Here is a 14,835-nt window from a genome sequence, read left to right as displayed (position 1 = left end):
GTAGCTCATAAGCATAAAAACAGCTTCTGTTGCAGATAAGGAGGAAAGAGATACATACACAGGTCACTGATTCTTGCGTGAATATTATTTTTGCTTTTGACCCGTGCTTCAGACCTTGGGCATTTCATATGGTAGTGCTGACTCAGCAGAACCATTACATCGTGAGAAGACTTAGAGAGGAGCTTTTCTACTTTCGCCTTACAGTCGCTTCTCTCTACCAGCGTGGCAAAGGATACCGGGACAAATGGTCGCTTTTACACTTCACCTATTCTGGCACCGGACATAGCTATCCGTAAAAGTTCTGCCAGGGATACTCTCGGGGAATCGCAACGCACCGTAACTCATTTCTTGATCTATCTTTAGACCGCGATTCTTGATCGCTACTGCATGTCTCATCTAGAGACTGCGGGTCACAGCTGCCTCTATATTTCAAGCTCCGCATCGGACACTTAGCAACACCCTTGCCTTTCATTTTTGAGGATCCCAAAACCTGCACGAACATCTCATAATTTTATAACCAAATCAAAAACGTTTCTGGTTATATCCAGCGGTGAGTTAATGACGCGCTTAAGCACCACAAGGAAAGCGACAAGCGCGGCATCACATGTTTTCGACTACTAGCAGACTCATAGATCGTGACATTCAAGTCGTGCAATACCTAGGATGAGCTCACCTGTCTAAATCAGGTCTAGGTCAAGTCAACGTTCCTCGCTTTCGAAGCTTTCGAGATTGACAGCAAGGTTTTGCATGAGCTGAGATGCACTCTCTTCGCAAGGCGCAAGAACGCCTTATCCACAATTGGGGTATAGTGTTCCCGCGCGAAGTCGATACTTTTGTCGTTCGTACTTGCTTAAAACTCCTGTTTCAATCAGGACTTCCCATTGAAAGAAGATGACACTAACAAGCAACGGCCGTGGGCTTTAAGTCTTAATTATTGTGTACAGAGTAGCTCCTTTAGGGCTAGATTCCACTGACCTCGACATTCATGGGATATATTACAAATTCCTTGACCACCCTGAGTCAACTGAGACTCGATCATTTTTTCTTGGCTGGCTCGTTGGACATCCCTGAATGGGCCTTCGAACCTTTTTAACGAGAAGTAATGGGGCATGCCGAACGCAGCTTATGTAATACTAGCGAGAACCACGGAGCTTCTCAGCAGCTAGAAATTGCTTTGTTTTTCTCAGTGGGGCCATGGTCCATCGCCTCTGACGCTCTTGTACATTTTCTTCCTCCTGAACTTCAACCGGCACTCACGGCACGGTACTCGACCTTCAACTGACATCATCACTCACCGTCTTCTTAAACAAACGCAAACATCGGTGCGAGATACACCTGTTCGGGATCCTTTTTATATACGATAAGTGCTATTGCCTCCAACGAGGATTTGCTGCCATCGCGACAATATAAGCTTTCGCTTTGTGGACACAGTCTACCAGCTTCCGCCTTTCTTGATGCAAGAAGTTTATAGCTCCACTGCTACGTCTTATTAAGTGGTGCAGGCACCCACGACATGTGCTGCTCTATCACTTGGCATGTCGGTAATGCCTTATAAATGTACCGCATGTTGGCGTTCATTCTCGCACGCGAACTTCTAGCTGACAGACTACCAGAGTGACGCGCTGTTGCTTTTCAAAGCTTACCCGAATTCATGGCCATTATAGCCACTTTCATACACAAAGAGTGATTCGTTTTCTCCTCTCTCAAGGAACTGGATGACCAACAGAAGCTCTTTCACGGTGAGTGTCATTCGTGGCTCTACATGGACCGTTGATGGAGGTATCTCCTGCACATACCCAAAGTTAATGAGCACCTCCAAGAGAAAACTTGTTGCTTCTGGCCGTCGGGCCGCCATTACCCTAATGCCGTCGAGGATAATCATAACTATGAGCTTATCATGCTTGTACGGCCGTCTCGAGGACAGGTAGTTGGGCAACTCGTGCTTTATTTTTAATCTAAGAGGATTGGTCGTCGAAACGACGATTAAGTGCTACCACAGCAGTTATGTCGTGCATCTTACACAGGAGAAGCGTTGACCCGTTTGATTCGCATGATTAAAGCATTTAATTTGTGTGTCGGCGCCTCGGTTCTGCTCCATCAAGGAGCAGAACCGAAATTTTGTCAAGTGATAATTCACAAAAGCAAAAAAATACTTAGTCACTTGACAAAATTTGACATAATACTTGATATACCTGATTCACTATATTAGATTATGAAAACGTAAATACCGCATGATGTGAAGCTCATCAACATCCCTTGGTAGCTCTGGGCTTTGCAAAAAAAGATATATGTGCTGACAAATACACATAACTAGATGCAAAGTACTCTTCTGTTCATAGGCGTGCTAGTGTATGATCACCTTATGGTCTGGCAAGAACAACTGTGAACCGCCTCTACAATTCCGTTAGCACATACCTTTAGTATGAAATGCTTTATCCTACGCGAACTTTCTAATAGACCATATGCATTCCGAGAATTTGGAGTGGCTGGCGCCTATGACAGAGCAAAACTTAAAGACGCTCGATAATATATGAAAAGCGTTGGCCAAATTCTCACCTAGGCGAGCTTCGGTCCTTCAACGTTTTCATGTCAGATACGGAGGCAGCTCTACACTTCGTTGCTGCTTCTCTCAGCGCATCTACCAGTTTCTTCTGGCTATGTGCATTCAATTGTTGTGTCTTTCGATTGTTTCGACCATATTGCGGGATAGTTGTTTACACTATGACGAAAGCTTTAAAATCTGTTGGTCATCGAGCTTAATTGCTGACCCTTTGTATCAGGTTTGGTAAAATTTGATGTGTAGCTTTTGCTTTCCTACTCTCAGCACATCTATCTCATGATTACACTGAATGCATTGGACAGACGCGACTGACGTTCTATGATTACTAGCGTATCAAGGGCAAGCATTCGGATGCGGAGCCAAATGACCACATCCATGCAATTAAGAAAACATATGGGAGGTCTAAAAATTTAGAAGGTTAAGATAGCACTACAATACCTATTTTGCATGTACTCGTTAGCCCTAGTAACTTGAACGAATGTCTTCTGACGTAAGTTCTTGGCAGTGAGAAAACTTAGCCTTCAATGCTGATACAGTGCTTTACTGGCTAGAGGAAGTCTGCTCATTTGCAACTGTTGTGTCTTACCTGCATATGCTGAATAGATCTAAATCGATCTGAAAGGTCTACAGAGGTACTTGATTGTTCTAAAAACGAGAGTGCGCTATTATTCTAAGTGAGTCTATATAATAGAGCCAAGTTATCATCATTTGTTTAATCAGAGCTACTAAAAATGACAGACAGTCGTGATGTCTTCAAATCTGACTTATGTTGACAGAAAAAGCAAAACGAGTTCGCGATACGACTTTCTCATACGATTACCGCGCTGATTGCGATCTTTCCTTGTTATTGTATCAAATGCATTGTTGAGACAGTTCACATAACTGCAGCAGTTGTTCAGGGTTCCATCTTAATGATGTATGCTTCGCGTTGGGATGCAGATGGTGAGAAACTCTTTTGATGAACTCTATGTATTTAATTACTGCACGTTTCCACATGTTATACACTCAAATAGTAAAATTGATGTGCTCAATCGAGCAAACTTCTGTTCTGTTTCATATGTGGCTTCATAACATGCGATGCAGAGAGTAGTGGGGATCGGTCTCATAAGGACCTCCGCATGTAATTCGATTAACATCTTTAGTGTATTATATCAAGTGATCAGACAAATTAGATGTGATACGTAGACGCTTTTTTTCTTTGAAATCTGTATGATGGGCAATGGATTGCGTTTTGCTGGCTTTAGCTTCTTTAATTCATCCGAATATTGATGTTGATAAACGGATGTTAATGTATACATAACATGACGTACTAAAGTGCACACAATCGTTCTCCTGATGCCTATCCCATTCTCATTCTCAATCTAGTTGTAAAGTGATGATTACCCAGCCAAGATTTACACGATTTCGCTTCCATCTCGTCTTGCAGATTGGTATCGCTTTACTGACTTGTTCCAGTACTACAATGAAGGCGGCACCAACACTCAATTCAACGAATTTTCACGACCAGAATATTCGAATGGTACCCGGAGGGACTTTGGTGAACACAACTAGTCAACTTAGTGAAGAGAGAGGTTTGATGTCTGAACTTACATCCATAGGGGAAAAGTTGCTGCCGGGGATTTTCACAGAGAAAAAGGTCAAAGCTGCTGAAAGTCATTTTGACAGCTACGACTTTACCCAGCGAGACTCAAATTTCTTTTTGCTCCCGAGATTCACGGAATTAGCACACACAGTTCGCAAAATGTTCAAGAATTCTGACGTGGGTTATCGGGTATTGTACACGAAGTTTGCAAGCGTATATGACGCTAGGAAGCTAGCGAAACTCATTCAAGAGTCAAAGGACAGCAGCGAGATCGCCAGAAAGTTTGAGAGCATCCAGATGGCCGAGTGAAAGGGCAAAACACCCGAAGAAGTACTTTCGCTTTTGGAACTGGACAAACCGGATATCGACTGGAACAATCCATTGTTTGATTATTTCATCACCTTCGTTTCCAGAACGAAGAGGAAGAAGAACCCGTATCATGTGTTGCTGAACACGTTGGTGCAATGAAAGAATAGTCGTCAGCTCGATTGCAAATGTATTACCACTGGAAGTTGATCAGCTACCATCAGTCGCTAGAATGATGGTGCAAACACTGAAGGAAAAGTGGTCTCACCTCAGTTCATCAGAAATTTTTACGAAAGTTTTTCCGATGAGCGATCGGAGCAACATTCTTATGTCTCCTTCTGTCAGGATATGGATTGAACTCGTCGGATTGGGTCCAAAAGGGTGGCAATCGGAGTTGCTGAAGGGGATGCTGAGATACAGAGACAGTACTCACTTAGTTGTCGGTGACATTATTGAAGCAAGTGATAGTGGTAACATCTTGAGCAATTTCGCTGATCAGGTGAAGCGGGAACTGCTTTCGCGATGGAGAGATCGTGGGCTCAGCGATGATGAAGCACTTGAATTTTGTGGCATCAGAAATCTTAAGGGAGAAAAGCTTCTCGAAAAGAGGCTTTATCTTGAAATGTGGATTGAACATATGTCCTTCAGCCATGAGTCGAATTCAGTAAAGATGTTATATTCGTTTCTGACAAAGCATTTGAATCGAGATGAACTACTTCGACTGCTTTTTATGAAAAGGAAACCCTCTAGCGCATCAGTTCGTCTTTCTCAAGTTGAAGATATGGTGATCGAAAACATAAAAGACTCCGCAAAAAGTGTTCTCGATCTTGTCACTCACAACGCCGATGACAATAACTCCGAGAAAGCGATCTCGTTTTGGTTACGATTCGTGCAAAAGAAAGACGAGGGACCAGGGTTTGTGATAGACACGGTTCTCGACATGTATGACGTAGAATCTCAAGTCATCTTGAGACAGCATATAAACAACGCCTTACAAAGATTTGGTGTACAGCTTGACGGTCGCACAAACAACGCGTTCAACAAAGTTTCGGAATGGCTTGAATATCAGGATAATTAAGCTAATGTATTAGACATCGAAATGACAAACATTACGCTCTGATTGTACATAGTCGATTTTCTAGATATTAGCTATTCCTTTATAGTGTCGGGCGAGTAATCGCCGGTGTCGCTTTAACAGCGGACCGGTCTTGGAGATGATGCTAGGATTTTCACTATTTTATCCGTTTTGACGAAACGGTTCCTGGTCCGATACCCATAGGAACCAAACAAATTTGTCTTGTACGTAATCCTATTACAAATGCAAGATTGTTCTACTCAGCTTCATTCTTTCTATAACATGTTTACTACTCGTAACTTGATGATACAATTTCATAAGCTCACATTGTAAAAATATCGAGATCTAAGTCTCCTGTTCTACAACTGCCATTTTTGCAAACTTTGATGCTTCATTAGCGACACAATGTGCACCAGAGCTGACGAATCTACGCGGAATTCTTCATAAATGAGACATTTGTTGGACATTGTCTCCTGCTCTCCAATGAACGGTGTGAGTTACACAAGATGGTGTGTTCACACAATGGTATGTCACACTTAAACAAGAAGGCTGGACTGTACATTTCAATAGGTTTTACTATACAATTAGGAGAACCTATAGGTATAAAAGTAGGCGGTTTTGCGGCAAATCAAACCGAGAAAATGCAGTTCACGTTTTGAAAGAAAGAGTTATTTAGCCTTGGGTGAAGATTGTAATTATTCTTGGAGTGGATAGCGATCCGCTACACTCGTACTGGCTCTAAGTATAGAACGAAGGCCACCGACCTTAGATCAAGCTTTCTTTAAGCGAAAGAGCCACGGCAGCCCCGCTGCACCATTAGTAATCAACTCAACCTTTAACCTCAAAAAAATATAGAGGGAGCTCCACTTTATATGTCAAGAGGTATGATGCACCGTTCATCCTCATTAGTACCAGCGTAATGTGTACAAACTCCATCATACAGCATGCCGTCAAGGTGTGAACCATATAAAATAGGCAAATTTGTGTTTGTTGGCAAAATTTAAAGTGAATATATTTTAGGCTCTTAGTCCGCTGTGCTACCTATAAGCCTGTCCAGAATGTCTAACCAAATATTCTTATGGATATCTTATTGTACCTTATATGTTTCCGTTTGCAATTCACTGGATACATCACTTGATATCTTCCTGAATACTTGGCTGGTGTACAAAACCACAGCTTGTGCGCTCCCTGGTAAAGCGGTGACCACTGGCTAATAACTGCCGGTCGAGACATATGCTCGAGGTGCTGATTGGCAACATTCCCACTCAACTCGACTTGGCGTGATGGCATGATACCTAGCTTGTAAAGAGTTTTGAACTGCACTGCGGGGATTGACTTTTGTCATCCAATTTGCTTTCTTATCCTTTGTCGGGCAGTACTGCAATATAATTTTGCCCGTTTCGGCCTTCTCGTGCACAAGTGATAGCGGATGTTAATGGGCTTGGTGCTCTTGTGATACTTGAAATTTTGGTCTGCGCAATGGAATCTTAATTGTAGTCAAAGGCCTTGACATGATCGTCGTCCATCATTTCGCCGAGATCGCACAGGAGTATATCGATTCTTGAACAGCTTCCGCAGCGCCATGTATTCTGCTTCAGTCGATGATAGCAACACGTGCCTTGTTACTTGCGTATCTCACCGATGCATCCATTGTTTATTATAAACGCGTATCCCTTGTACTCCGTCGAGTCTTTACACCCCCAGCCCAATTAACAATAGAGTAGCATAATAAATTTTCTTTAGCTCCTTTTTGAATCGTGATCCCGTGCGTCCTTGTGCCTTGAATGCACGCGCTATAGTGCTTGCCAGTGTGTAGGACATAGGACCGCCGCTAGCTGGATGAGGACTCTAACTCCAGCAGCGAGATTCGGCGAGTGCCAACCATGAAGTACATCAGGCAACCAACACGGTACCGTTGATATGGTATCATCGTGCTAGAAATCCCCTTCAAACATGGCCATGGGCAGCCTGAGTCTCCTAGTGCATAATAGTCACATAGCTCCCACTGGTAAATTGATACCAGGTTTATGCCATGGCCATATTTTTCTGTAAGAATCGTAGATAAACCACCTGGCCAAGCCGAAGGTGCCAGAAATACTCTGTGGTGTCCCCATGGCACTCCAACGAACTTGTCACATTAGCCTCGTTCACAAAGATTGGCTTCATACACAGCTTGAACAATCCTTTGCCATCTCGCACCCCAAGCTTCCAACGAGCGCTTCTGCTTTGACAAAACACCCATCCCTGGGCCAACGAAAAACAAGTTACGAGAAAGCTTTGGGGTATGCCAAACGGATGCTAACACATCCTGCTTCCTTCGACGTGATGCTGTCATCGACATACCAATATCAAGCGTTTTCACCACTTGTACCACGCCATCGTCTGCAAGATGTGCGTTGAGCAAGAAAATCGTCTTGTAGCTCTTCATGTACGCTTTCGAGTACGTCATGTGCTGTGTTGCACCTGAGACGACCAGCCACACGCAGCTCGACTTATCATTACACTCCACACTTCCAATTGAGAATAGATAGTCGCCAAAATAAGCCCTACTCTGCGCAACATTAGCACGCTGCGGTCGCATTTTTGCGAATTCGCACAGGACATTTGGCGATCCAATGCCCATGTTCGCCGCAGTGACGAGTGCTGTTGGCCTTTGCTGCACCTATCGCTCTTTACGATTCCCGTTGTCCGACGTCATAAATACTTGGCCTTGTCCGTGCGCGGCTCCTTGCCGCCGATTTGCTTATTACGCTTCAACTCTTCCTTTAATATCCGAATTGTCACGAGGTCCCAAGACAGTGGGTCGACTCGTGTACCAATGCCGTGATCAGAAATATGTATGAATCGCGAGAAGCAAAATCACCAGATCGTCCTCACTGACCGGAGCGCCTACTGCGTCGAGCTGCTTTGCTTATTCTTGTTGATCTGCTCCAGCACATCCTCACCCTCCTTTATTTTGGCCGTAAGGAAGCGACGACGAAGGAAGAGCCTGTTTGCTAGGCTCTTCTCCTCGGAGTGTCCTTCTGGCCGCGACAATGCATCATGCGCGCCACTTTCCGAATGAGCTAACAGCAGCTGTGAGTCTTCATCGCAAGATAGACGATCGCTATCGCCTTGCAATACTTGCGCTTGATGTTACCTGATCCAGAGCTGTGGTCAGGAGCTCAAGCTTCATCTCCCGTTCACCATTATCCACAAATCGCGCTCCTCCAACACCATCTGCACCCTGAACTTCCACGTATCGAAGTTCGTTCCGTCGAACTTGTTGGTGTAATTGGTGATGAAGGTTTCCATTGCGAGCGCGCAGTTGAAATCGGAGTCAGAGAAGGCGGAGCTGTGGCTGATAAACTATCGAAGAGGTAAGCTTTGTTTGTTGGCAAAATACAAAGTGAATGGATCTAAGGTTCTTAATTCGTTGTGCTAACCCTAAGCCTGTCTAGAATATCGTACCAAATATTTTACTGGATTAACATTATTAGATTTCAGTAACTTTTATGTGCTAATTGAGCTCTTCACTGGATGATTTACTTAATTTTTCCATTGAAAACCTTTTATATGCGATCGGCCTGTCCAAACTGATAATATCGGCGACTACTAAATAGTATCCGCCGGTCGAGACATACACTCGAGTTGCTTATATGCATCAGACCACACAGAGGCTGATACTTATTTAACCAAGATATTGCACGAAAGTGAAAGCGCAATGAGCAACAACCGCGCATACTGCTTATATTTTTCACTTGCACCTTGCTGTGAAGGTTTCTGCAAGCCTGATCCGCATTGAGAGCCCCCTCCATCGCGTACCCACATGGCTCAGCGAGCTGCTGGAGTGGCGTAGCTATATACGCCGGCGATCTTGAAGCTATTCTCCGATCATGAAGGCGCATTGACTTTCCACGTCCTTCCTTGTAGCTTTTGTCATCTATTAGATACGTATGGCAGAGTCGCTCAATGGAAAGGAGGGAAATAAGAAACCGCTTACGGCTCCACTCGTATGCATGAGTTGTGTACTCCTTGCCCATTCCCTAAAGGAGGAAATGCCACGACCTCCTCGCGGCAAATTCCAGCTCATTATCAACATACGAATGTTGGGTATCAGTTAATAAACACTAAATGATTTACTGTAACGACGGATATCACAGAAGAGGTGAAAAAATGGGTGGGACACACGGATGCTCACAACTTAGTAAGCGGCAGAAATCGAAAATGGGCACGCAAAATCGCACGATAGGAAAATACAGAAGAGTAAGTAGTTTAGCAATGCGAAGATAAGACATTTTTGCTAGTCTTCCTCGGTACTCGTCTAAAACGATCAAGTCCATTTCGCAGGTTGACTACCACACAGAGTGTTAAGGTCCAAGTTCGTGTCAGCGGTAGGTCAGCAAGCGGTTTTGCTGATCGGAACGAAACGAATAAATATTTTGCTTGATGCTAGCGGTATCGGTGCCGAACCAATGTCTCAGTAATAGTTTTATGTGCCGTCGACAAATTCTCGCTGTGACTCATCCGGTGTGCAGACAATAAATATTTAATTCTTAAAAGTTCCAGGCGGATATTGCAGAGGAGCGAGTAGAGTGGTTGGAATGCACACGGAAGCTCACAAATAACCAAGTCAGATAAATAGCATGATGAGAAGCACGACCGGAGGGTAGAAGAGAGGATATTGTTTGATTAAAACGAGGGGCAAGTAGCATGACTGATTGCGCCCTGGTATTTGCATTCCAACAATCGAGTTTACGTAAAATGCTCGGACCTGTCCATTATGGCAAATTGATGATCACATTGCATGCTATACAATCAAGACACAGGTGATAGCGGCACTATGCTACGGGGTTATGTGCACTTTGCACAAAGAAATCTTTGACTTTTGGAGTCCGCGTTAGCATACGCAACGAGGTCAGAAAATCTTTGACTTTCGGAGGTTGCTTTCGTGCGCTTTTCTGCTTCTACAGATAACCGAACTGTGAGCCGCTAAAAATTTAATCCTTTTAACCAATATTTCATGATGATGAATATTCAAAATTACACCAAGTGAGCCACCAAATTAATAATGTAGACTCTTGTGTGAAATTTTTATATTGTGCGATGTGCACAGCAAATGCAACGGGGAGCCCGTGTACTATGCGTAACCTGTGACTAACAGCCCATGTGTGCCACATAATCCATCTTTCGTGATGACCTGAGCCATGCTGAAGAAGAGAGAGAGACCTTCTAGCTGCTGAGCAGTCCTGCGGTAACCGCATATGTTTCATTCGCGGTAACACAACCATCTGCACCTTGCGTGCCACTTCGCACTTGGCAGAGAGGTACGAAGGGTCGGGCTTCCATTCCCCCATCTCCTCCATACACCTGACTGCTTTACATTATACTTCAAAATTGTATTAAATGGTATTTTACTCTCGCTATAAATGGAGGGTGTAGATGCACCATATTACGGTATGTATCTCATAACACAGTTACTGTCAATTTTCGCGCAGATTTATTTAAACTTTGAAATTCTCCTCACAAATGATACGATGAGCTTTCTTTCATCTTAAACGGGCTGATCAATACGGTCCCTATGTGAATAGTAAATTCTGATAGCCCTGTAAACTAATCAAATAGGCTACATACTCGAAACCTTCATAGATAAAACGAATGCAAGCTTAAAGTCAAACTTTCGGAACATTTACTATAGCTGTTCGTATGCGTCTGAGATCGCTCTTTGCTCTAGCGTCACTGTTTATTATTTTTTGTCAAATTATAGCGACATATCTGCTTATTACACAACCGAGCGTTGGATTTACAGAGCTGTAGAACGTTTTTTTGTTGCCCACGATATTTTTCATGCAAAAAAGGTTTATGCTCTCTCGAGCAACGGTCAGTTGTTTCGACCCTCCGTTAGCTAACTCTTTTGTCCACCATTTGTTTAATTATACTCTTACTCTATTTCAAGATATCTAACCATGCTACAAAGAAAAGAGATATGTATATCAATGAGAAGTGTCCTCATAAAAACACTAAACGAGTGAGTATCTTGCAACTGCACAATCTGACCCTCCTTTACTAGATCCATACGTTTTGCACTTCTTCTGATTAACATATACTTAAGAACTAAACAGAAGAATGAGTGTCTAATCTCTCTGGCCTAAAAACCCGCAGATGATCTCGTCGATATACTCGCCGTAGATCGTGCTAGAAGGTGTCGGCTTCAACGGCAAGAGCAATGAAGTCATTCTACAATTTACCTTCATTGACGCATACCTCCAAACATTATGGTCTCCTCGACAATCGTGAGCGCTTTAGCTCTTATCTCGAGCTATTCGCTGGTCGAAGCCCAAAAACTGTTATGCCACTTCCATTTGATGGCCGTGCGCAAGACCTGACCGTTGAAACGATCACTGAGAAGTACGCAACGCATATTTTCACCATGCGAAACGACTCTTCATTAGCGGTCAAAGATTACGTGACAATTGACCAAAAGGGACGTCAACCTGCGTACAATGGTGACACGGGCGTCATAAATATTGGAGTGGACAAAAATGCAATCTTCAAAGCACAAATGAACTTCCGTCGCTCGGAATTAGTACAATTTGTCGCGGCTAATACGACGGGTACAACGTTCTTCCGCACCAGCTTTATGAAGAAAGAAGCGTTTTTAAACCCGTACCAATGGCAGCTCGTTTTCGACGAAATGCACTTTTTTGAGATGCGTGTGGATGCGTCAGTCTCTCCACCAAAGCTCATCTATTTGTGCGGTGGCACTTGGGAGCCAAAGTGGAGCACCACGTTTGTACCCGGTACGTGGTATAACTTTGGCATCGCTCTATCGCCTGGGTCGTCGGGCAAGGGCCATGAAGTTAAATTTTACGTGAGCAAGGGTAAGAGACAGCTCAAACTCAAGAGAACCCATACTTTTGACAAAGACCTCCCGGAAGACTTTGAATTCCACTTTGGTATGTTGACTTTGTCGGATGACGGTAGCGAGCCAAAGATGAACCCAAAAAAGGACATTGTGTCCTACAACGGTGTGACTGTTACGGCTGACGTTCCGGCTGTGGCCGGGGGTCTTTCTTGTTCGTAAGCGCGAATATTTGATGAGCTTGAGCTAATGGTAAGTCCTCAACGAGTTCCGTTTTCATATCTCTGTCCATCTACTTTAAGTTACTTCCGCTTTGTCAAAGCATTACTCGTTTTCAATAAATGTTTACTTTTCAATGCATATCTTTGGAACCTTCGTTAAAAACGTTTGAACTGTAAACCAAGTGCCTTGTGATCTGAATCATGACGGCGACTGGAGCGAAGGCAATGTTGTGGTCAACATGAAATTGCTTTAAGTACATGAGAAATGAGAAATCTCGCCTCAAAGACATCTCTTCCGTTGCAATTACCAGCATGAAACAGAGTTGATCCAGCTACTACCTTGGCGATAAAGACGCCTTACTAACAACTAGTGACCTTTGCTTTAAATCGATATGTGCCTTCTTCACTTCGTGACTCTGCTTTCTCTCTACCTTCTTTTGGCGTTTCAGACAAAAGTCGTCAATGCTGACTACTGATGAGCTAATGATAATGTTCATGGCATCGATCAGATTCCATTTTCATGGCTTTCGGATAAACTTCATGTATTTCTTGACAGTGAATTTTAATGAGTTAATTAGATGGGTCTTGTCATTCAAGAACATTGTAGCAGTCCAACGCGCTGCACAATGATACAATAGCGGTTGGGAATTGTTAAGTCTTACAGTCCAGTTTTTACCTGACCTTTCTATTCTAGAAAACGACACTTTAATCAATTCAAAAATGACAAAGCCAGCTAAAAGAACAAAACATTTATTTAATCAGATCAAGATCCATGACCCTGTCCGAAAAATCAACATCGATAGAGAGCTAAAGCAAAAACAATGTGAGCCATAACTTGAACAAGTGCTCGATCTTCTAAGACTCAATTAAGTCTCATGCTAGTGATGAAGTCTAGCGTGGGCACATAAGGTTTTCAATTCTGTTGGAAATTGACATTGAGTGAAGTGGCGGTTGAAATCTCAGGCGTGACAGAAACACCATTGAACATCAAGGTATCAGGGTCCTTGTTCATTTTGGGTGCAGACTTGTCGTCACTCAATGTCAACAGTCCGATGTGAAACTCGAAATCACTGGGGTAAGGCTTTTCAGCGGTCTCTTTTGTTTTCAGAACAAGTTCTTCATTGCCCTCGCTCTCGTAGAATTCAATCTTGACGCTTTGTGGCGTTTCACCGGCAGAGACAGCAATGCCGAAGTTGTACCACGTACCCGGCTTAAACGTTGTCTCCCATTTCGGGTCCCAAGTTCCACCACACAAGAAAATGAGCTTTGCCGGAGTGACTGATGCATCCACTCGAAGCTCAATAACATGCAATTCGTCAAAAACAAGCTGCCAGGCGTACGGGTTCAAAAATGCTTCTTTTTTCATAAAGCTCGTACGAAAGAACGTGACACCTTTTGGATTCGAGGCAACAAATTGCACTAGTTCTGTGCGACGAAAGTCATGTTGATCTTTAAACTGTGCTTTTCCGTCCACTGAAATCGATATGACCGCCGAGTCACCATTGTACGCAGGTTCTCGAGCCTTTTGTTCAATCGAGATGTAATCTTCGACCGTTAGTTTTGAATCATTACGCATTGTGAGGATGTGAGTCAGGTACTTCTTTGTGATTGTTTTGACGTCGAGTCCTTCTCCACGACCGTCCCAAGGAAGCGGCATAACGGTTTTCTGGGCATGGGCCACAGTATAAGACGATGCGAGAGCCACGGCACCAAAGATTGCAGAAAGAAAAACCATCGTAATGTGGAAGAGAAACTGCTATGCGTTGCTGTGAAAATTGTTTTATGACCTGTTCTCGAGACCAAACAGCATCGCTGGTTCATTTTACTAGGCAAAAGCAGGGCGAGTCGATAGTTCTGACATGCAAACTCTAAACACAAAAATGGAACAGCCAATGAGCCTTTCCATCGACATAGAACAGGCTCATTGTCTTACGTATAAACAATTAATCAGGACCTTGTTGCTAAAACAAATACTCAACGGGTTGGGCCGTATGTTCGTTTGTTACTTCCTTTTCGTGTTGTTGTGAGAATGTCAATTGTCGTTAAACATTACGCAATGTGATCGTTGTCCGTAAAGTGTTAATTCATTCGTGCTGTTGAGTCTTGATATCAGTCTTTTTCTGAACCTATCCACATTATCCTTTGTACATTGTAAAGTCTTCCCGTAAGAAAAAAAAATACACACGCCATAAATTGACAGCATCTGAGCCACAAATTTATTTGAAGATAAGACATCCAGACATTACTCTA

The 14,835-nt window shown here is 43.4% G+C and overlaps 4 protein-coding genes across 4 annotated transcripts; 3 read left to right on the top strand and 1 right to left on the bottom strand.

The window, feature by feature from the left end:
- Positions 1 to 3,935: 3,935 nt before the first annotated feature.
- Positions 3,936 to 4,451, top strand: PHALS_13753 (RxLR-like protein; the record flags this gene model as incomplete). Its single annotated transcript, XM_024729565.1, has 1 exon — positions 3,936 to 4,451. One exon carries the CDS (start codon positions 3,936 to 3,938, stop codon positions 4,449 to 4,451), a length of 516 nt encoding a protein of 171 aa, XP_024579930.1.
- A 229-nt stretch (positions 4,452 to 4,680) lies between these two features.
- Positions 4,681 to 5,526, top strand: PHALS_13752 (uncharacterized protein; the record flags this gene model as incomplete). The annotated part of the gene is made up of 1 exon (XM_024729564.1): positions 4,681 to 5,526. The coding sequence occupies one exon, from the start codon at positions 4,681 to 4,683 to the stop codon at positions 5,524 to 5,526; it is 846 nt and encodes a 281-aa protein (XP_024579929.1).
- Positions 5,527 to 11,728: 6,202 nt separating this feature from the next.
- PHALS_13751 (uncharacterized protein) lies at positions 11,729 to 12,586 on the top strand (the record flags this gene model as incomplete). Its single annotated transcript, XM_024729563.1, has 1 exon — positions 11,729 to 12,586. One exon carries the CDS (start codon positions 11,729 to 11,731, stop codon positions 12,584 to 12,586), a length of 858 nt encoding a protein of 285 aa, XP_024579928.1.
- Positions 12,587 to 13,498: 912 nt separating this feature from the next.
- PHALS_13750 (uncharacterized protein) lies at positions 13,499 to 14,320 on the bottom strand (the record flags this gene model as incomplete). Its single annotated transcript, XM_024729562.1, has 1 exon — positions 13,499 to 14,320. One exon carries the CDS (start codon positions 14,318 to 14,320, stop codon positions 13,499 to 13,501), a length of 822 nt encoding a protein of 273 aa, XP_024579927.1.
- Positions 14,321 to 14,835: the final 515 nt, after the last annotated feature.

Source organism: Plasmopara halstedii (genome assembly GCF_900000015.1).
Source record: "Plasmopara halstedii genome assembly, contig: Scaffold_672, whole genome shotgun sequence".
In the NCBI taxonomy this organism is placed as follows: domain Eukaryota; phylum Oomycota; class Peronosporomycetes; order Peronosporales; family Peronosporaceae; genus Plasmopara; species Plasmopara halstedii.
Note: the sequence above shows the minus strand (reverse complement) of the source record. Positions and strands in the feature narration are given on the sequence as shown.